Below are 22,427 nucleotides of genomic sequence, written 5' to 3'. Positions count from 1 at the left end.
AATTAATGCTGGATTGGGTGTGGAGAAAAGGAAACCTTTTGCACTGTTGGTGGGAATGTAAATTGATACAGCCACTATGGAGAACAGTATGGAGGTTCCTCAAAGAACTGAAAGTAGAACTACCATATGACCCAGCAATCCCACTACTGGGCATATATCCTGAGAAAACCCCAATTTAAAAAGAGTTATGTACCAAAATGTTCTTTGCAGCTATATGTACAATAGCCAGGACATGGAAGCAACCTAAGTGCCCGTCAACCGATGAATGGATAAAGAAAATTTGGCACATATATACAATGGAATATTATTCCCCCTTAAAAAGAAACAAAATTGAGTTATTTGTAGTGAGGTGGATGAACCTAGAGTCTGTCATAGAGTGAAGTAAGTCAGAAAGAGAAAAACAAATATCGTGTGCTAACACACGTATATGGAATAGTAAAAAATGTTTTGAAAAACCTAGGGACAAGAAGGGAATAAAGACACAGACTTACTAGAGAATAGACTTGTGGATACGGGGAGGGGGATGGGTAAGCTGAGACAAAGTGAGAAGGTGGCATGGATATAAATACACTACCAAACGTAAAATAGATAGCTAGTGGGAAGCAGTCGCATAGCACAGAGAAATTAGCTCGGTGCTTTGTGACCACCTGGAGGCTTGGGTTAGGCAGGGTTGGAGGGACGGAGACGCAAGAGGGAAGAGATATGGTGGTATATGTGTATGTATAATTGATTCTTTTTATAAAGCAAAAACTAACACAGCATTGTAAGCAATTATACTCCAATAAAGATGATTTTTTAAAAAAGAAATACACAGTGATAAGATTCAACATTATTTGAAGTTTCATACATAAATAGGAGAAAGCTAGATAAAAATACCAGATGGAGACCATCGTTCTGTCAATGCCTATACATTCCACTGACTTCATGAAAAGACTCTTTGCCATGAGTGAGAAAAAGAATTTCAGGAAGACATTTCCTATTCATAAAAAACTGTCCTAGGGTTTCCCTGGTGAAGCAGTAGTTAGGAATCCGCCTGCCAATGCAGAGGACACGGGTTCGAGCCCTGGTCCGGCAAGATCCCTCATGCCGCGGAACAACTAAACCCGTGCGCTCTAGAGCCTGGGAGGCACAAGTACTGAAGCGTGCCCTCCAAGAGCTTGTGCTCTGCAACAAGAGAAGCCACTACATTGAGAAGCCTGCTCACCGACATAAATAGTCTTCACTCGCCACCACTAGGGAAAGCCCAGGCACAGCAACGAAGACCTAACACAACCAAATATTTTAAAAATAAAAAAAAACTCTCCTAATTTCTTCTGTCTTCCCTGCAATTGAGCCCAACCTAATGTCTATTATGTTGCTGTATCCGTTCCTAGTTTACTCATTAATCTCTTATGTTCACCATATTTTTCTAGTGAGACTGAAAGCTCCTTGCTGCCAGTGAATGTTTTCCATAATTTTCTTAACCCTCAATAGTACATAAATTACTCCCGCTACTACCTCAATTCCACCGGTCCCTCCATTTGCCACTTCCCTGTTTCTTAAGGTTAATTTTAAAACAAGTTGTGTTCAACCTGCCTCACATTTCCTTTAACATCATCTTGCTTACAACAATAGAAAAGGAATAGCAGTATCAATGTTTGACGTTCAAATGTTAGAACAATCACCCAGTTTGGTTACCCTCTTTTGCACTGCCTTACACCCCGAAGGTCTGCTAGTTCATTTCAAACTCTCCAGGAATGTAATTACATTATTAACGTAAGTGACTCATATCTGGGTAAAAGCGTCCCCCAAACATGTCCCTTTATGTAGTTTCCACAGTATATTTAAACAAATTATGATCTTCCATTCCTTTAACCTTATCAATATTTAATATTTAAACATAAATGTCATTTCTCACCTTTACCATTGTGACATTTGTGGAATTTTCTTTTCTCTGCTGATCAGATAGTTTTTAAGACCTTTCTCCATGTGTAAAGGCAGCAGGTCTTTCACACCCATGGGTTTCACATGCCCAGATTCAAACAACCGTGGATCGAAAATATTTGAAAAATATTTTTTCCAAAAGTTAAAAAAAAGTCAACTTGAATTTGCCTTACGTGAAAAAGGACAATTGAACCTTGAGCAACAGGAGTTAGGGACACCAACCCTCCACTCAGTTGAAACTACATATATACGTGTTCTTCAGTATATATGGTTCCCTGATTCCTTCGTATCTGAGGTTCTGCATATAGGGATTCAACTAACTGGGATTGTGTAGTACTGTAGTATTTACTACAAAAAAGTCAAAATATAAGTGAACATGTGCAGTTTAAACTGTGTTGTTCAAGGGTCAACTATTTACATAGCATTCATATTCTACTTACAATTATTTAGCATTTACTTTGTATTTGGAATTATAAGTAATTTAGAGATGATTTAAAGTATACAGGAAGATGTAAGTTAAATGCACATACTATGCCATTTTAAGTAACAGACTTGAGCAACTGGGATTTTGATATCTTTAGGAGTCCTTTAACGGATCCCCATGGATATCAAGGGTCACCTATAGTTCTCTATTTAGAATTCTATCAAGAATTCAGACTGTTCTATAAAGATAGTTACCCTAATATTAGAAGTTATACTTAACTTAGTCATATGAAACAAATTATTGAGTTTTAAAAGCCAATAAATTATTCATATTAACAAATAACTAGATCAACAGAAAAGCTGACTTGAAACCAATCTACTCCCCAAGCCCTGTCAGAAAACAACTAACTGCAAAATAGTGGACCATAGATTCCTATAGTGGAAATTACCAAAAAACAAAAGCCATAAAACAAAAAATGTATTTAAAGATATTAATGAAGCATGTCTTTGTATCTAGTTACATGTTATAGTATGTATATAGTGATCACTTAATAAGGTAAAATTTGTGGATATTGTTCAATATATTGAAAGAGAAACAAAGTTTAAGACAATGTTTAAAGGAAAGGAAGAAGCTAGAAATGAAAACTCAAAGGACATTTCACGCTAGCTCCTTTTATTTGTGAATTATCTATAATATGTGATGTTCATTGTGTATATTGTAAGTTGTAGAACTCTCACACGTAGGAACTTGGTTTATATAAATCTGGTCAGGGATGAGAATCTTAGTTAGGTTTATAGACCTAATGTCAACATAGTCTCAATTTAAAGATATAAGATAATCTGGTCACCCTTTCCCCAATCCCAGTTAAAACATTAAACATTTTTGAGTTTTGAACCAGCTGTTTTGCCTCAAATATCACTTAAGAATCATGGTGGTCCGAATATAATTATTTAAAAATATTCACAGGAAGAAATTATACATGCTATAGTCATCGGGGGAAAAATTGGATTTTTTTTTTAGAACTACACTTCTGTAAGTTAATTCCTACCTGCAGATGTTTTCACAATTTCTGTGGTGTTTCTGAGCCCCATGAAGTCAAACTGATAAAGCCGCCAGGATTTCTGATCAGCTGCCTCAACTGAATTTTTTCTCCATCTATAAATCATTTCTTCTTTGGGATAGCCATCTGAAAATGCAGAAAAAATGTTAACACTTGAAAGATGTATGTTTGTAAAGCATTAATGTCAAAATTATAATTCTGATCATTTAATAGGAGCTGAAATTTTAGTCCATATTTAATCTCTAAAGTTTCCTCATATGCATTGAAACTCCAAAAATGAATGGGCAAAGGCCACCTAACCCATAAGGTTTCTACTGCAGATCTTCACAATCAGCAAGATGTTCCCAGCCACAAGACTTTCCATCGTCTGTATAGACACAACACATATCTTTCACTGTGGAAGGCTTGTTTATAGATGACCTTCAAAGAATGGACTTGAAAGTACTGGTCAGAGTCTCACTAGCTGCTAAACACCAGGATCTAACAACCTGGATCACACCCACCAGACCTTCAACCTTTTTCCAAAACTTTGTCCAGATCTCAGGAGAGGAGAATTTACTTTTTTCATTATCAACTTTTATTATAAATAGCTTTTATTATTTCTAACATATTTATTTATTTTTTATTATTGAAGTGTAGTTGATGTACAGTATGCCATAAGGGTACAGTATAAAGGTTCACAATTTTTTTTTTTTGGTGGTACGTGGGCCTCTCACTGTTGTGACCTCTCCCATTGCGGAGCACAGGCTCCAGACGCAAGGCTCAGTGGCCATGGCTCACTGGCCCAGCCGCTCCGCGGCATGTGGGATCTTCCCGGACCAGGGCACAAACCCATGTCCCCTGCAACGGCAGGCGGACTCTCAACCACTGCGCCACCAGGGAAGCCCAAGGTTCACAATTTCTATAGGTGATAGTTATAAACTACATTTATAGTTATAAGATACTGGCTATATTTCCTGTGCTGTACAATATATCCTTGTAACATACAAAACAGTTTATACCATTTGATTCACTAACTTCTATTGTCCTCATTTCCTTCTCCCCACTGATAACCACTAGTGTGTCCTCTGTGTCTGCTTCTCTTCTGTTATATTCACTAGTTTGTTGTATTTTTTAAATTCTGCACTTAAGTGATATCATTCATGCAGCATTTGTTTTTCTCTCTCTGACTTATTTCACTTAGCATAATACCTTTAAGAAAGGCAATAAAGACTTGAGAGGTCAACTGACTCTTAGTTATGCTCTTTTAGTCTCCAGTTCTGATCAGTTTGACATTTTCCTGAGACCATTACCCAACTTGTTAGTTACTCTAGAAAGCAAGATATTTTGGTGCTCTAGGTTCAGTGTGGGCAACATGCCCAGATCTGGGTGTCTTGGGTAAGGGTTCTACCCCACTCCTACTGGTACTGTTAGCAGGGGTCTTTTGGCTCCCTAAGCCCAAGCTAGAGATTGGCCCGATGCCTGCTTTTCAACTCCTGGATCCCCTTTCTGAACAGCACTTGAGACCACACCTTTAACTCTCTGATGTAATAGAGCACAAGCATACTTCCTGCTTTCTAACTGTGGATTGCTCTGTGGAATTATTGTCAACATTGCAAGGATACTTACGTGCTCTCCCCTAACTGGACAAAGTTGACATCAAGGCATTAGACTCAGCATGAAGTAACCAAACATTTTACTTTATCTCTTCATTAAACTATCAGATTATGAAATTATAAAAGGTACTTTATGCTACAATTCTTTCTTTTTTGCTTTGTTTTGTTAAACAGCTTTATTAAGATATAAAAGTCACACATTTAACATTCAAGTTCAGTGTTTTTTACTATACTCTCAGAGTGGTGCAACTGTCACATTAATCTAATTTTAGACTATTTTTAATCATTGCAAAATGTAACCCTAGTCATTAGAATTCACTCCCAACTCCACTTCCTTAACACATATCATGCATCGCACCCAGACCTAGACAACCACTAATATATTTTCTGTCCATAAGTTTGCCTATTCTGGGCAATTCATATAAATTGAGTATACAACCTGTTATCTTTTATAACTTTCTTTACTTAGCATAATGTATTCAAGGTTCACTCACACTGTAACACATGTCAGTACTTCATACCTATTTATTTCTCAATAATATTCTGCTGTATGGATATGCATATTTTTTAATCTATTTGTCATTTGATAGATATTTTGGCTGATCAATTTTACACTATCATGAATAACTCTCTTAGGAACATTGTGTACAAGATTTTGTGTCAATATGTTTTCAGTTTTCTTCAGTATATAGTTAACAGTGGAACTGTTGGTCATGGGTTTACTCTATATTTAATACTTCTCCAACAGTCATAGAGGTGTCAGGTTGTAATATTGTTTAATTTGCATTTCCCAAATGGTTGTTGTTACTGAGAATCTTTCCATGGATTTATTGGTCATATGTATGACTAGTTTACTAGGGTATGTTCAAATCTTTTGCTCATTTTTAAATTGGTTCTTTTTTCATATTTTGGAGTTTTAAGAGCTGTGTATTTTGCATTCAAATCCTTTATCAGATATATGTTTTACAAATATTTTCTGCCATTATGTGGCTTGTCTTTTTATTCTCTATCCTTCATTTTTCAAAGAGAGTTTTATTATTTATAAAATAATTCAGGCAGACCTTTCCCTTATGCACTTTGAAGATGTCATGTAACTGTCTTTTGGCTCCTATGGTATCTGATGGGAAATCTGCTATTAATCATATTGAAACTTTAAAATGGTACATTATTTTTCTCTTGCCTATTTCAAAATTTTCTCTGACTTTTGTCAATATGACTATGATATGATAAGTATGGATCTCTTTGAATTAATTTAAGTTTGTTGAGATTCTTGGATGCATAGACTACTCCTCTGGGACTCCTACTAATTGTATGTTGGTGATCATAATGTGGCATAGGTTTACGAGTTTTGATACACCTTTTTCCTTTTTTTTTCATTTTTTTCCTGTCATTGGATAAAATCTACTGACCTGTCTTCAAGTTTGTTAATCCTTTGTTCTGTCTACTCAAATCTACTTGTTATAGTTTCCTTTAATTTTTGGACATGGGTTGCTTTAGTTCTTCAAAAGTATTTAAAATAAGTGACTTAAGGTCTTTGTCAAGTACATCTAACATCTGGGATTCTTCAAGGATGGCTTCTACTGACAGATTTTATTCCTGGTTATGTGGCATGCTTTCTTGTTTGTAGGTTTTTGTAAATGTTGATCAAAAATGTCTGGAAACCAGACATTTTACCTTTTCGATAATATATTGTAACAACACTGGTATCAAAACCCTCTGTGCACACCAGGGTTTGTTATTTGTCTTGTTGGGATCTGTGTGTGAAAGCATGACTTCAAACAATTTATGAGAAAGCCTTAGCTTTAATTCCTGTGTGTGGGAAATTTCCGCAAGGCCAGAGGTGAGTGATAGGGGTCTTTCCTGGACATGCAAACAGTCCTGCACATGTGTCTTGTGTTCTTCTAAGTCTTTGGGGATTCGCTGGTGCTTTTCAAAGTTCCTTGTGATCATCCAGTTCTCTAGGTCTTCCTTTTAATTGTTTCATTTTTGGGGGGGAAAGTTGGACTCCTTTGCATCAACCGTAGGCAGATCTGACATTAGCGGAAAATTTCTATTTTTCTAAGATTCCTGGAGAATGTTTTTTCCTGAGCTGAGCTCTGAGTCAAAAGAAATAACCACAAAACCTTGGGAATGGAGATTTTCCAAGTACTGCTAAGTGTTGAAAAATATTGACTGTACTCTGGATATAGAGTTCTGGGAAGATAAAAAGGGAATAACCCAAGTTGACATGCACAGGCTTCATTGTCTTTTTGAGGTTCAGAAATTTTCCTTAGATAATTCTGAGGTGTCTTTTATTTACTCTTCATAAATCATATTGTTCTGAAATGGTTGGTATTAGTTGTTATGTCAGTATTTTCACAGCTTTCATGGGAGAATGGTCGCTGAGGTCCTCACACCACCATTCTAAAGTTGATTTCCTTATGCTGTAATCATGTTAACAAATGGTGGGTCCTACTTGTTGAGCACCAGTGGTTTTAATTGGACTTTTGCATACTTTTTCCTTTAAATTTTAACGTCTTCTTTCTAGACTGATCTGAACATTGTAACGTTAATTTGTCCAGGGCCAAACAGTTCAAGATTGATGAAACTGCATAACAAAGCCAGGTCTGTAAAAACCCAAGGGCTTCTCTCAGCTCTTTCCTACCTGACTTTTCTTTCTATAAAACCTCTATTAGTATTTATTTCTAGTTCACAAGACCTCCCTTCCATAAAAGAAGACTCAATAGTAATGGATTAATAAAATAATACCTAATATTTTCTATAAAACGTAATTACATTTAAATTAACCATACTCTTTAAAGATGCATGCAGTCATCATCAGCGTTATATAATCATCACCATCATCATAACCACCACCACCACCACATATTGCTATCATATATAACTGTAATCATGTGCCAGGTTCCAAGGCCTGTCAATATACTAGGTCTCACAACAATCTTAGTGACATACGTATTTTCTCCATTTTACAAATGAGAAAGCTTGAGGCACAGAGACTCAGTAATACACCTATGGCAGAGCCAGATAACAAACATAGATCATCTGACATTAAGGTCTATCTACTCACTCACTGCATTACACTGGTCTCCACTTCTGATTGTATGTTCCAGAAAGCCAAGTTCCTCAACATATAAGGAGTTTCTTCAAGAATACTCTATCATAAAGAACACCAGCCACCCTTTCATAAACCCACTTTTCTCGAGTAGTATGGTGATTGCTTTCCAAACTGCATGCTCTCTTGAACTTTGTGGAAACACAGATAATGTAGGTTCTTTCAGAAGAAAATTAATAAAAGTTGTCAATACTCAAAAAATAGTCTATCAGCTGTGTTTTTCCCAAAATCTGATATAAACATCTTTGTTATTTGGGGGCATTTTATTAAACACTTCTTACAGTTGAGAAAGCTTCAAAGCTATTGATGAATGCCAACACCAAGGCAGTGAATTCCTTGGAGCAGAGTTGAATGACAAATTAAAAATGCTTGATGATAATAAAATTATCAGCAAATACAACATGGAAATGAAAAAGTATCATTGCTAATGTTTTAGTGAGGCTGTGGACTGCTCCCTGACTTTTCCTTCCAACTCCCTGAGTGCTCTCCATCTGCTTTGCATTTCTTCTCCCTCTTTGTAGCCAGTAAATGCTAGGAACCCAGCCCTCCATCCTGAACCCTAAGATCTACACTTTCTCTACAGGTGGCTGTATTCAGTACCATGGTGTTAAATACCAAGGACCTGTGGATGATTGTCACATTTTTATCTCTCATCTAGGCTCTTCTGACCTAAAATTACATCTTCCAAGTGAGTTGCTCAGAATCTCCACTTGTATGTCTAACAGGAATCATAATCACATCGTTCCATCTCCAACATGCTTCAGATTGTCCTCAAAACTATTCCCTATCTCAGTGAATGGTAAACTTACAGGCCCAGTGTTCAAGCAAAATTAAGGTATTTTATACTTAGAAACAAATGACAATGAAAATACTATGACTCATAACTTTGGGGATGCAAGAAAAGCAGTTCTAAGAGGGAAGTTTATAGCAATAAAATCCTACATCAAGAAACAAGAAACATCTCAAATAAACAACCTAACCTAAAGCAGTTAGAGGAAAAAGAACCAAAAACCCCCACAGTTAGCAAGGGGAGAAATCATAAAGATCAGATCAGAAATGAATGAAAAAGAAAGAAACAATAACAAAGATCATTAAAACTAAAAGCTGGATATCTGAGAAGATAAACAATATTGGCCAACCCTTAGCCAGACTCATCAAGAAAAAAAGGGAGAAGACTCAAATCAATGAAATTAGAAATGTAATAGAAGTAACAGCTGATACTGCAGAAATACAAAGGATCATGAGAGATAAATACAAGCAGCTATATGCTAATAAAATGGACAACCTGGAAGATATGGGCAAATTCTTAGAAGAGCACAACCTTCTGAGACTCAACCAGGAAGAAATAGAAAATATTAACAGACCAATCGCAAGCACTGAAATTGAGACTTTGGTTAAAAATCTTCGAACAAACAAAAGCCCAGGACCAGATGGCTTTACAGGAGAATTCTATCAAACTGTTACAAAAGAGCTAACACCCATCCTTCTCAAACTCTTCCAAAATATAGCAGACAAAAGAACACTCTCCAACTCATTCCATGAGACCACATCACTCTGATAACAAAACCAGACATGTCACAAAGAAAGAAACTACAGGCCAATATCACTGATGAATATAGATGCAAAAATCCTCAACAAAATACTAGCAAACAGAATCCAACAGCACATTAATAGGATCAGACACCATGATCCAGTGGGGTTTATCCCAGGAATGCAAGGATACTTCAATATACACAAATCAATCAATGTAATAAACCATATTAAAAAATTAGAGAGAAACAATATGACCATCTCAATAGATGCAGAAAAAGCTTTTAACAAAATTCAACACCAATTATGATAAATACTCCCCAGAAAGTGGGCATAGAGGGAAACTACCTCAACATAATCAGGGCCATATATGACAAACCCACAGCAAGTATGATACTCAATGGTGAAAAACCAAAAACATTTCCTCTAAGATCAGGAATAAGACAAGGATATCCACTCTCGCCACTCTTATTCAACATAGTTTTTGAAGTTTTAGCCACAGTAATCAGAGAAGAAAAAGAAATAAAAGGGATACAAATTGGAAAGAAGACATAAAACTGTAACTGTTTGCAGATGATATGATACTATACATAGAAAATCCCAAAGAAGCCACCAGAAAACTACTAACTAATCAATTAATTTGATAAAGTTGCAGGATACAATATTAATGCACAGAAATCTCTGGAATTCCTATACATCAACAACCAAAAATCAGAAAGGGAAATTAAGATAACACTCCCATTCACCACTTCAACAAAAAGAGTAAAATACCTAGGAATAAACCTGCTTAAGGAGGTGAAAGACATACTCATAAAAACTATAAAACACTGATGAAAAAAATCTAAGATGACATACACAGGTGCAGAAATATACCATATTCTTAGATTGGAAGAATCAATATTGTGAAAATGACTATACTACCCAAAGCAATCTACAGATTCAAAGCAATCCATATTAAACAACCAAGGGCATTCTTCACAGAATTAGAATAAAAAATTATTTTAATTCATATGGAAACACAAAAGACCCTGAATAGCCAAGGCAATCTTGAGAAAGGAAAACAGACTTGGAGGAATCAGCCTTGGAAAGCTGGACACCTACATGTGAAAGAAAGAAATTAGAACACTCCCTAACACCATACATTAAAATAAACTCTAAATGGATTAAACACTTAAATGTAAGACCAGACACTATAAATTTCTTTCTTTTTATAGAGAAACATAGGGAAAATACTTTTTTACATAAACCATGGCAAGATCTTTTTAGACCCACCTCCTAGAGTAACGGAAGTATAACAAATATAAACCAAAAGGAACTAATTAAACTTAAAAGCTTTTGCAGAACAAAGGAAACCATAAACAAGACAAAAAGACAACATTCAGAATGGGAGAAAATATTTGCCGATGAAACAACAGAGGACTAATCTGCAAAATATACAAACAGCTCACGGAGTTCAATATCAAAAAAGCAAACAATCTAGTTTAAAAAAATGGGCAGAAGACCTAAATAGACATTTCACCAAAGATGACATACAGATGGCCAAGACACACCTGAAAAGATGCTCAACAGCACTAATTATCACAGAAATGCAAATCAAAACTACAATGAGGTGTCACCTCACACCGGTCAGAATGGCTATTATCAAAATATCTATAAACAGTAAATGCTGGAAAAGATGTGGTGAAAGAGAACCCGCCTGCACTGTTGGTGGGAATGTAAATTGATACATTCCCACCATAATAGGAACATAATGGAAATACAGTATGGGGTTTCCTTAAAAACTAAAACTAGAACCACCATACTATGCAGGAATCCCACTACTGGGCATATGCCCTGAGGGTAATCCCACCTGACAGAATACATAATGGAAAACAGTATGGAGTTTCTTTTAAAAACTAAACTTGAACCACGATACTACCCAGGAATCCCACAACTAGGCATATACCCTGAGAAAACCATAATTCAAAAAGAATCATGTACCTCAATATTCGCTGCAGCTCTTGTTACAATAGCCAGGACATGGAACCAACCTAGATGTCCATCGACAGACGAACGGATAAAGAAACTGTGGCAAATATATACAATGGAATATTAGCCATAAAAAGAAACGAAGTTGAGTTATTTGTACTGAAGTGGATGTACCTAGAGTTTGTCATACAGAGTGAAGTCAGAAAGAGAAAAGCAAATACCGTATGCTAACACATATATACGGAATCTAAAAAAAAAAAGGTTCTGATGAACCTAGGGGCAGGACAGGAATAAAGACACAAACGTGTAGAATGGACTTGGGGACACAGGGAGGGGGAAGGGTAAGCTGGGACAAAGTGAGAGAGTAGCATTGACATATATACTCTACCAAATATAAAATAGCTAGAAGGAAGCAACCTCATATCACAGGGACATCAGCTCAGTGCTTTGTCCCACCTAGAGGAGTGGTATAGGGAGGGTGGGAGGGAGACACAACAAGGTGGAGATATGGGGATCTATGTATATGTATAGCTGACTCACTTTATTATACAGAAGAAACCAACACAACACTGTATAGCAACTATACTTCAATAAACACGTTAATATATATATATAAACAGCTCATACAATTTAATCAAAAAATCAAAATTTTAAAATGAGCAGAAGACTTGAAATTTTTACAAAGAAGAGATACAGATGACGAACAGGCATATGAAAATGCTCAACATCACAAATCATGAGAGAAATGCAAATCAAAACCACAATGAGATATCACCTGACAGTTGCCAGAATGGCTATCTCCAAAAAGATCACAAATAACAAATTTTGGTGAGTATGTGGAGTAAAGGGAACACTTGTACACTATTGGTAGGAATGTAAATTGGTGCAGCCACTGGGGAAACAGTAGACCGTTTCCTCCAATAACTAAAGATTGAACTATCATATGATCCAGCAATTCCATTATTGGGCATATATTCAAAGAAAACTACTTCTAAAAGATACATGGACCTCAAGGTTCATAGCAGCATTATTTATAATAAACAAGGTATGGAAACAAATTGTTTCCTTTAACAAATGAATGAATAAGAAAGATGAGGTATGTATGCATAACTATCTATATCTACCTATACACACACACACACACACACAGAGATATATTGTACAGCGCAGGAAGTATAGCCATTACTTTACGATAACTTTAAAGGGAGTAGAGTCTATAAAAATATTGAATCACTATATTGTACACGCTGAAACTAATATAATATACTAAACCAACTATACTTCATTGATAAATAATAAACACTCAATGAAAATAATATAAACATTATTATGAACTTCATTGCCAGGGCTTTATGAAGCTGTTTACATGCTTTTTATTTTTGCTTTTTTTTTTTTTTTTGCGGTATGTGGGCCTCTCACTATTGTGGCCTCTCCTGCACAGGCTCCGGACGCGCAGGTTCAGTGGCCATGGCTCACGGGTCCAGCCACTCCATGGCATGTGGGACCTTCCCGGACCAGGGCACGAACCCATGTCCCCTGCATTGGCAGGAGCACTCTCAACCACTGTGCCACCAGGGAAGCCCTACATGCTATTTTTTAAATGAAACTACATCATAACCCTATGAAGAAAGTAATATAATTATCTTCATTGTAGAAATGAAGAACAAGGCTTAGAAGAATGAAATATCTGGCCCAAATAGGGAAAGCAACACCTAACAAGTATTGATGGCAACCTCTTGGCCACCTTTCTATCTTTTGCTAATCACATTAAACTTTAAGTTCTTTATTTGCAAAATGGTTTATAAAATACATGCCTCAAATTATTTATGTAAATACCAGGCAAGATTTTATATACCGAGAGTACTTAACTCTGGATAAATTAAGATGAGGCATTTAAAATAATGGCACATTGAATATTAAAGGATTACAACCCATCACTATGAAACATAATTTTAAAATGTTATTGTTGTATAGTAGCATCAAAAATCCTATATAGAAGGACATATTTATTATTGCATGTTTGGATCATTTCCCAGAAGAAAGATTGTTAAAATAATAAAATTTTTATTTCCTCTGCTAATGGAGCCCAAATCAGGCTTTTGGTTGTCATTCAAAGTTTCTCAGAGAACATGATGCCTCTAAAGGCTGATAGACAAGCCGAATTCCAGATAGCCCTGGAAAAAATCTCTGGGAGCAAAAACATATGGCAAGTACATGCCACACCCAGAGAAGCAACGGAGTAATTCTTTTTTTTTTTTTTGCGGTACACGGGCCTCATCACTCTTGTGGCCTCTCCCGTTGCGGAGCGCAGGCTCAGCGGCCATGGCTCATTGACCCAGCCGCTCCGCAGCACGTGGGATCTTCCCAGACCGGGGCACGAACCCGTGTCCCCTGCATTGGCAGGCGGACTCTCAACCACTGCGCCACCAGGGAAGGCCTGCAATGGAGTAATTCTTAAGGAAGACTTTCTTTGTTGTCTTTTCAGAATCAAGATGCAGGTCATATTTGTGTTTTGCATCTCATGACTTTAAGATGGTGTAGATGGATTTCCCATTAGGACTACCCCAGGTAAGTCCTTGACTTGAACACGAGGCTCCTGAAGCACTACTTCTCTAAAGTGTTGAAATGTTTCTTTTTTTTCCTCATGCCCATGTGTATGGGTCACAACCAAGCAAATCACAATTACCAGATGTACAGGGTCAAAGGAGATGGCTTGTGTCTCTTTTTCTCCACCTTCATTTTCTTTTTTTTTTCCACTATGGTTTATTACAGGATATTGAATATAATTCCCTGTGCTGTAGAGTAAGACTTGTTTTTTTTCCATCCTACATATAATATTTTGCTATCCCTTTTATTCTCTTTTTTAAACATCTTTAATGGAGTATAATTGCTTTACAGTGTTGAATCAGTTTCTACTTCATAACAAAGTGAATCAGCTATAATGCATAGGTATATCCACATATGATTGATCCTTTGCCAGACTTTGAAAATGTGATTCTTTGGAGTGTCTTTATGATAATGATGCCAAGCCCTAAAAATGTGGTTCTTTGGAGGTTCTTTATGATTATGACTGACATATTTTTGTGCAAAGCACCTGGAACAAAGAACCATGTCATAGCAGCTTGTCTGGATTTCTTTGTATAAACATTACGATTGGTGATGTACACCTTGTTTCATTTTGGGGGGCCTCAGTTTCAGTTACCATGGCGGGCCATGTAGCATGGTGTGTCCAGACCTCCATAACAGCCCAAATCCCTAGATTCAAATGGGCTTCCCTGAGCAGTGATTTTACCCATGACCCTGAAGTGTGCTACTATACAGGAAGTGCTCCTGTGTGTCCCAGGGAAAAGAAGGACCCAGAGGCCTGTGCCCAACAACTTTGGGCATGCCAAATGCATGCCTACTTTCCTATTTCTCTTGTTCTCTATATTTCTGGCAAAGCACAAAACCAAAACAGGATTAAACACAACATGGTCTTCTCTTTAGAAGTCAATGATTTCTTCACATCAATGATTCCAATGTTGGTCTCAAAAGAGAGCAGATATAACCAAAAAAGGCCACTGAGGGAAGGTGATGTAGGCAAGGTGAGCATTTTAGTGTCCTTAGAACACTATTGTGGATATTTGGTCAACTTACATGGATGTCTGACTCTTCTGGAGAATACTAACTGAGCTAAAACTTTAGACATATCTCCTCCAGGATGTTTCTTAATGATGGAAACAGATGAGAAGGAGACTGTCAAATGGTTAGAAATATAACTGCTCCATTTTTCCTCCTTGGAAATTTCTCCTCAGTACTCAAAGCTAATATAATGTGTGGTTTTTCACATGAAAACAGAAAATCAAGACATTCTTCTTAGTGTTGGTGTTCAGCTCTGTAGTAATGGGTAGCATATGTCCCTCCCTTGTCCACTGAGGAGCCAGTTCAGGGAAGGCAGCCATCATAGGCAGTGTGTGCCCTTCTTGACGGACTCAGGAGATTGCTCTGAGACTTTTCTTTGGTGTACTATAATTTAAATAAATAATTAAATAATTAATGTATAAATAATTTCTTTGAGTTGAAGTGGAACACAAAGAGGCTCCTTAGCTTGTCTGAATGAGCAAAGAGCATAAGAAAGGGATCAGACATCATCAACAAGACTCTCAGCACACCTTCTTATTGCACATAACTTTATTCTTTTTTTTTGTGTGTGTGGTATGTGGGCCTCTCACCTTTCTGGCCTCTCCCGTTGTGGAGCACAGGTTCCGGACGTGCAGGCTCAGCGGCCATGGCTCATGGGTCTAACCACTCTGCGGCATGTGGGATCTTCCCGGACCGGGGCACGAACCCGTGTCCCCTGCATCGGCAGGCGGACCCTCAACCACTGCGCCACCAGGGAAGCCCCACATAATTTAATTCTTTTATATATTTATTTAGCACTACTTTTAATAGCATATTTTCTTTTTTCTGTCTTTTTTAGGCAGATTTATCTTACTTTAAATTAAAAAAAAATCTTGTCTTTTCAATTTACCTGAGTAATTTACCTGAAAAGTTATTCAGATAAAAGAAAATATTTGAGAGAAAGAATATTCTAACAGAGAAGATACTTACAGGGATGTGTCTACCTTCTATAGAAGTAATGCCTTGAAATAGCATATTATACTTATTTTTCATAAATGAAAGTTTGCAAGGGCAGAAGACCACACTTGATATTCTTGGCAGCCTTGGCTGTTGTTATATCCAGAAAAGCAACACCCTGGTATTTAAGTTAACTGGAAAATAATTTTTCTACCAGAATTTAAAAAAAATCAATCACTTTAAATGTATGACTTGGAGTGTTTTTAAAACGTCAAGGAAACTTTGTACTTCAAGCCTATCCTATAAAGTTTTGTTAGCAAATTCCAATCTGTTTTGCCAGAACAGCAACCTGACATATTGCAATTATAAACACCAGTGATCAAAATCCCTCTTTTGTCAGGCAGGTGTGATATGGGGACAAAATGTGACAACCATCTCTTCTTACCTTAAAGCTACATTTTTTGCCTTTAGTGCAAAGAAGAATGGAAACACCCTTTTGTGTAAATGGACTATACAAAGTTGTCCATATACTGTTCATAATCTGGCTACATCGGAATTACTGAAATTCTAAATAACTCTTCTACTTGTTTTGCTACCTTGCTTACAAGGACACACCTGGACGTTCTGTCCCTTAGTGACAGGGATTTGTTAATGTCCCTTGTAAGTACAGATAACTCTGGGCTACTTGCAGAGACTATGTTGAACCATTTATTCCTTATTGTTCAGTTTAAGAGAAAAAGAATATAATAAGCAACAGAGAAAGTCTGAAGGGAATAAGGTACAGAGAAACCAAAGTTAGAAGAAGCAAAGGTCAAAGGGCCGATAGGCCTCAGGAGAAGCTGATGGGAAAGCTCAGTGTGTCGTGTGGTAGGCTCCCAGGAGGGGAGGTGTGGATAGTGACCTGTGCTTGCACACAGGCTTCTTGGTGGCTGCAGCAGCAGCCTTATCGTTTCATGCCCATCTCTGGTGTTCACACTGATAGCCGCGGCTTGCACCTGTCTCTGGAGCTTGTTTAGGTGGTGTTCTGAATCCCTTTTCCTTGCGCATCCCAAAACAATTGTCTCTTGACTCTTAGGCAGTTCCAGACTTTTTCCCAGACTCCCTCCCAGCTAGCTGTGGCATCCTAGCCCCCTCCAGGCTGTGTTCACGCAGCCAAACCCAGTCCTCTCCCTGCGATCTGACCTCCAAAGCCAGAGCCTCAGCTTCCAGCCCCAGCCATCCCAGCGGGTGAGCAGACAAGGCTCTCGGGCTGGGGATTTCTGGTTGGCACAGATCCTTAGTGTGGGAATCTGCTTTCCCTCTGCACCCGTGTTGCTATGCTTTCCTCAATGGCTCTGAAGCTTTCTCCCACCCACACCCCCTGTCTGTCATTGAAGGGACTTCCTAGTGTGTGGAAGCTTTTCCTCCTTCACAGCTCCCTTTCCCAGGTGCAGGTCCTGTCCGTATAGTTTTGTCTCTGTTTTTTCTTTTGTCCTACCCAGGTACGTGGGGAGTTTCTTGCCTTTTGGGAAGTCTGAGGTCTTCTGCCAGCATTCAGTAGGTGTTCTGTAATAGGTGTTCCACACGTGGATGTATTTTTGATGTATCTGTGGGGAGGAAGGTGATGTCCTTGTCTTACTCCTCTGCCATCTTGAAAGTCTCTCTGCTGTTTAGTTTTTTGCTGTCTAAAAAGTGATCTGGAATATTCTTTTGCTCTTAACCAATCAAAGCATATTAACAATAAACTGCATCTTCCCCATCACACTTAGGTTCTATTGTTGTTAGATATACGTTTAGCGTTATTTGCTTTTTGTAAAATATGTGGAAGTAAAATATTAATATTCATGGGATGAAAATTCATTATAATTCGTTTTATGGACCCAAGATTTTCAAAAACAGATCATCTTTTTCTATTCATATTATTTATCTTTTTTCTCAGATATACACAGGCTTATTGGATATAAACAAAAGAGAATCAAAATTCATAGAAACAAATTGCATTTGCAACTTTCCTCCAGCACCTAATCATTGAAAATCATTTGTTAACTGGAAAGGGTGCTCTTGTATTGTGATTTGGATTATTATCTATCACCAACATCATTACCACAAACTGCAACGGAAAAAATAAAAACTAATAATAGGGTCAGATTTTCCTTCTGACAGAGCAAATTCCTCTTTATAAATTCTCTCCCCTTTGTAGAAAATTAACTGGAATTTCCTCCATAAAATTATTTGCACCTTCCTACCAAGGCTAAAAGACATTAGTGTTTAATTCTTAACTGGTAATTGCAGACATATTTGTAAAACATTTCAAAAATGTTCATTGAGTAAAAGAAGATGCAGAAAAATGTTTACATATTCTATCAATGGTTTATGGTTTATCTAGCCCTTGGGTAAATATGTTCAAAGCATATGATCTGAAGAGCATATCTTTTCTCACAAAATGTTCTCTGTTCCTAATTTTATTAGAAGTTTTAGACAATGGAACTTGGTGCACTGGTCATATAAGCTAGTTAATATGGGGCAATCATGTAGTTACACAGACAAATGAGCACATGTGTCAGATCAAAACTCAACAGAAGACAAAACTGTGCTGGTATGTTTTTGGGGTTTTTTTCCCATTAGCTTGACCTCCTGATTGAGAAAGAACACAGGAAAGCAGTGTCACAGCTATGCAGTGCAGAACCATTGACAAGTGTTTGATGTTGCTAACATACATGAAATCCATGCACAAATTTTTGGCCACAGCTGGAATAACAGCTAATATTTTTCCAGTAGGCTCTGGTAAAACTTCCATGCATGAGAAACCCGATGTTTGCTATATCAAATATAACAAGAGAGTAATGCGCCAGAGTGGCTGCTTCATTTTGGCATTCCTATGGCAAAATTAAAATTCACGGTGGCTTGTGTCATTGAAATGTAACTGATGAGGAAAAGACCATGAAACTTCTTAAACAAGCAGCTAACGAAGCAGGAGGTGCCTGGTCCTCCTCTGAGGTGGACTCCTGAGATTTCAAGGGCAAAAACAGGTCAACATCAGAATGCCTGAAGTCTGCTGGACAAAGCACAATGTGTGGCCCCAGACTCTGCTGCTAAGATCTCAAGTGGAGTGAGAGAAACACTTGGTCAAGTAATCTGGAGATTATTCAAACAGGTAGATATTGGTCACTTTAGATCGCCTGATGTTGATTGTAAAAACAAAGCAAGAAAAAGCTGCAAACTGTTTTCTCCAGGCTATTGTTTGAGCAGCATAAGTGGTTAGCTGGCCATCTGGTTAGCAAATCTTTCCTGGAGGCCTCTACATTGCAATGATCTCCTTAGAGTCTATCTATATTCTGCTAAATGCCTAATGCAATTCTCATGGTTGTCAGAACTGAAAGATGATGCAAGATCACCCAGGTAGATATTTTATTTAACAGATGTGGAATCTGAAGACCTCAGATGATAAGTGACTATTCCACTGTTTAGTTCAACTTAAGCATGCTGTTTTCAATACATTCCACTGCTGACTTCCATTAAAGGTTAGTTTTTTAAAGAATGGCTTTTTTTTTTTTTAAAGAACTGAAGTTTTTGTTGGTAGGGATGTGCTGAAGGAGGATGCAGTCAGCATGCAATGGATACTATTATGCTTCCATGATGGGCCTCACATGCATATCTGAAGAGTAAGGAGGCAGAGGGAACACCTTACCCTTGGCCTCCACGTGACTTAAGAGGACTGGGGAAACTTTGTCAATACCCACATCTGAAAGGTTTTCTTATGCACCATAACTTCACAGCTGGAGGATCTACGCTCAAACACTGAAGATACTCTTAGAATCTTATGCAGTTGAATAGCTGAATCATTTTGTGTTGAGGCAGCTGTATACTTGCAATGTCTACAGGTTTGTTCCACCATCATTCCCAACAGAGCTTTGGGGTCAGGCAATTTTCCTAGGTATGTTTCTAATACCAAGTAATTGAAAGGTCTTATAAATGACACCTGGCCTGTGGTATCTCCTTGTTCTTGTATTCTTTTGATAGCAACAGAGTAAAGGGACAAAGTAGGTGTTTAAATAGGTAAGCCCTCCAAGGGACCATAAGTAAAAGAAAAAATATGGGAGACTCCTATAAGTTAATGATCACTCAAGAAAGTAGGTTTGCTTAACTACAAAACCAAGCAGGCTTGCTTTGCAAAAAAACCATGAAACAGAATTATGAGACATGACCCAAAACAATAAAACAATGGTGAAATGAGACACACATCCTGCCCAGTGATTTCAGTAATTTAATGACTCCTACGACATGTTTTTCTGCACATATTAAAAACAAAAATATAAGGAAAAGGTGACATTATACTGAAACCTGAGATGATTTACTATATTTTAGTATATGTTACCATCTTTTTGCTCATTGTCATTGTGCCATGGCAATCCCAGCTTGACCATGTAGGGACAAGAAAACTCCCCTGCCTGACATGGAGGAGGAGCTGATGATGGAAGCTTGATGTCTATTTAGGAATGAAGAGTACACGTCCCTCCCTTCTCCACTTTTCCTTTGACTATAAAACTGTAGCCCACTAAGCTCTTGGGGTGGTAACCCCTTGCCCACTTACTTTCATCTTGTTCTAATAAATCACTTCTAATCTATCACTTTGCCTCTGGCTGAATTCTTTCTGCACTGAACCGTAAAGAACCTGAGCTTCTCAGAGCCTTCCGAGACACATTTCTGCAATTTCACTATTACCATTAAGTTACCTTGCTAAACACACTTGGGTTATCTAGAATTTTCTGCTAATTGGTACTCTGCACATCTAGTTTAATGCTGCCTGATGTGAGATACAATGACCTCTGAGGCTTTGTAAAATTTAGAAATCCTTTGAATCATCAATATAAAGTTAAGTTTTTCAGTTCACTTTTAGTTTTATGCAAAAGTAAGGTAAAATACAATTAAAATTCAAAAATGCTATAGGGGATAGCAAACATTAAACCTGTCAAAATAATGAAAGAAAAAAGGTGAATTAAAGACAAGTCTTAGAAAACGTAAATAATTTATTATCTGAACATTGCATACCTATTCAAGATCATTTCTAGATGTTGGGCTCTTTCAACTTTGCACTTCATCAGTAGAGATCTTAGTTCACCAAATATCAAGCCTTTCCATCGTGCTGGCTTGGCAATGTCCCTCTTTCCCTTCCTTTCCCCTACTACCTTTCCTCTGTTGACTGAAAAAAATGCACAACCTAAAAGTTGAGAATAATGTTTATACAGCAAACTGAGGACTTAAGACCAGGTGGCAGCCTGTCACATAGCTCTGAGGGACTGCCCAGAAGAGGTACGGAAGGAAGCAGGATTATATAGAAGTTTTGGAAAACAAACAAACAGACACACAAAAACAGCTGGTCGGAACATCAGAAGATTAATGTTAATTAAAGAAAAATCAGATATCTCAAGTTATTGAGCTCAGCGCTTTTCTATGTAGGGGTAGATGAAACAGTCTGGACTTATTGAAATCATTCCTTTGACATGCACCTTAACTATCTAGGGCTAGTATCCTATCCTGTTTTTCTCCCTCCTGAATCCCCTCAGCCCCACCACTGGGGCTGCTGGCTTGATGGCTACAATATCCTTTGTTTACTGAAACGACAGGCAGCATTCTTCATCCACACCTCCCATAACCTTCAAGTCACCATTTATTCAGTGTCTCTACTACTCAGTCTCTCAGACTCCTAAGCAGATGTATATGTCCTTCTCCAGTGTTTCTATTCTCCATTTTCAGTAACTGAGAGGGTATGTGTCAGTTTCAGAGTGCACCTGAGTTGAACCCCCTATGACCTGCGGTGAGTAACTGTACATCCTGAGTTACAGCCTACATGCCTGCCTTGGCATCCTGTAAAATTGGAGTATTGATAACAGAATTGATAACATATGTGCTGTGAGTGGTAAATGAGACACTGTGGTACAGCATGAGGGCAGCGACCCCAGGACAGTGTCAGTGACACGATGCACATCACGTGATTACTATTATTGTTATTGATACATGTGTTTTCCAGTATGAGGTCACTCCCATGTCCTTTTTCTTATTCTTCATTTCTAGACCTAACATATGCCAACGTTTTAGACCTACTATCTTAGCATAATTGTGTGTGTGTGTGTATTTGTCCATGTACTTGGCCCTCACAGCTCCATCAGGTTTCCTGGTGGTAAGCCCTAGGAAAGAGTTTACAACCTAGACCAAAGTGTTTGTCCTGGTCTCTGTTCCTTGAAACTCACAGTATAGTCTTAGCCACTGAGTTTTGAACTC

At 37.7% G+C, this 22,427-nt stretch overlaps 1 protein-coding gene across 1 annotated transcript in view; it reads right to left on the bottom strand.

Moving 5' to 3' along the window:
• GABRG3 (gamma-aminobutyric acid type A receptor subunit gamma3) overlaps positions 1–22,427 on the bottom strand; it is a gene marked incomplete at both ends in the record, with an annotated part of 410,377 nt that overhangs the window by 22,871 nt on the left and 365,079 nt on the right. The window contains one exon of the mRNA XM_081230173.1: positions 3,396–3,533. Within this exon, the coding sequence (XP_081086299.1) occupies positions 3,396–3,533 (138 nt within the window). The remainder of the gene's footprint in view (positions 1–3,395; positions 3,534–22,427) is intronic.

The sequence above is a fragment of the Mesoplodon bidens genome (genome assembly GCF_964165515.1).
Source record: "Mesoplodon bidens genome assembly, chromosome: 3".
Lineage (NCBI taxonomy): Eukaryota > Metazoa > Chordata > Mammalia > Artiodactyla > Ziphiidae > Mesoplodon > Mesoplodon bidens.
This window is presented reverse-complemented; position numbering and strand designations above follow the sequence as displayed.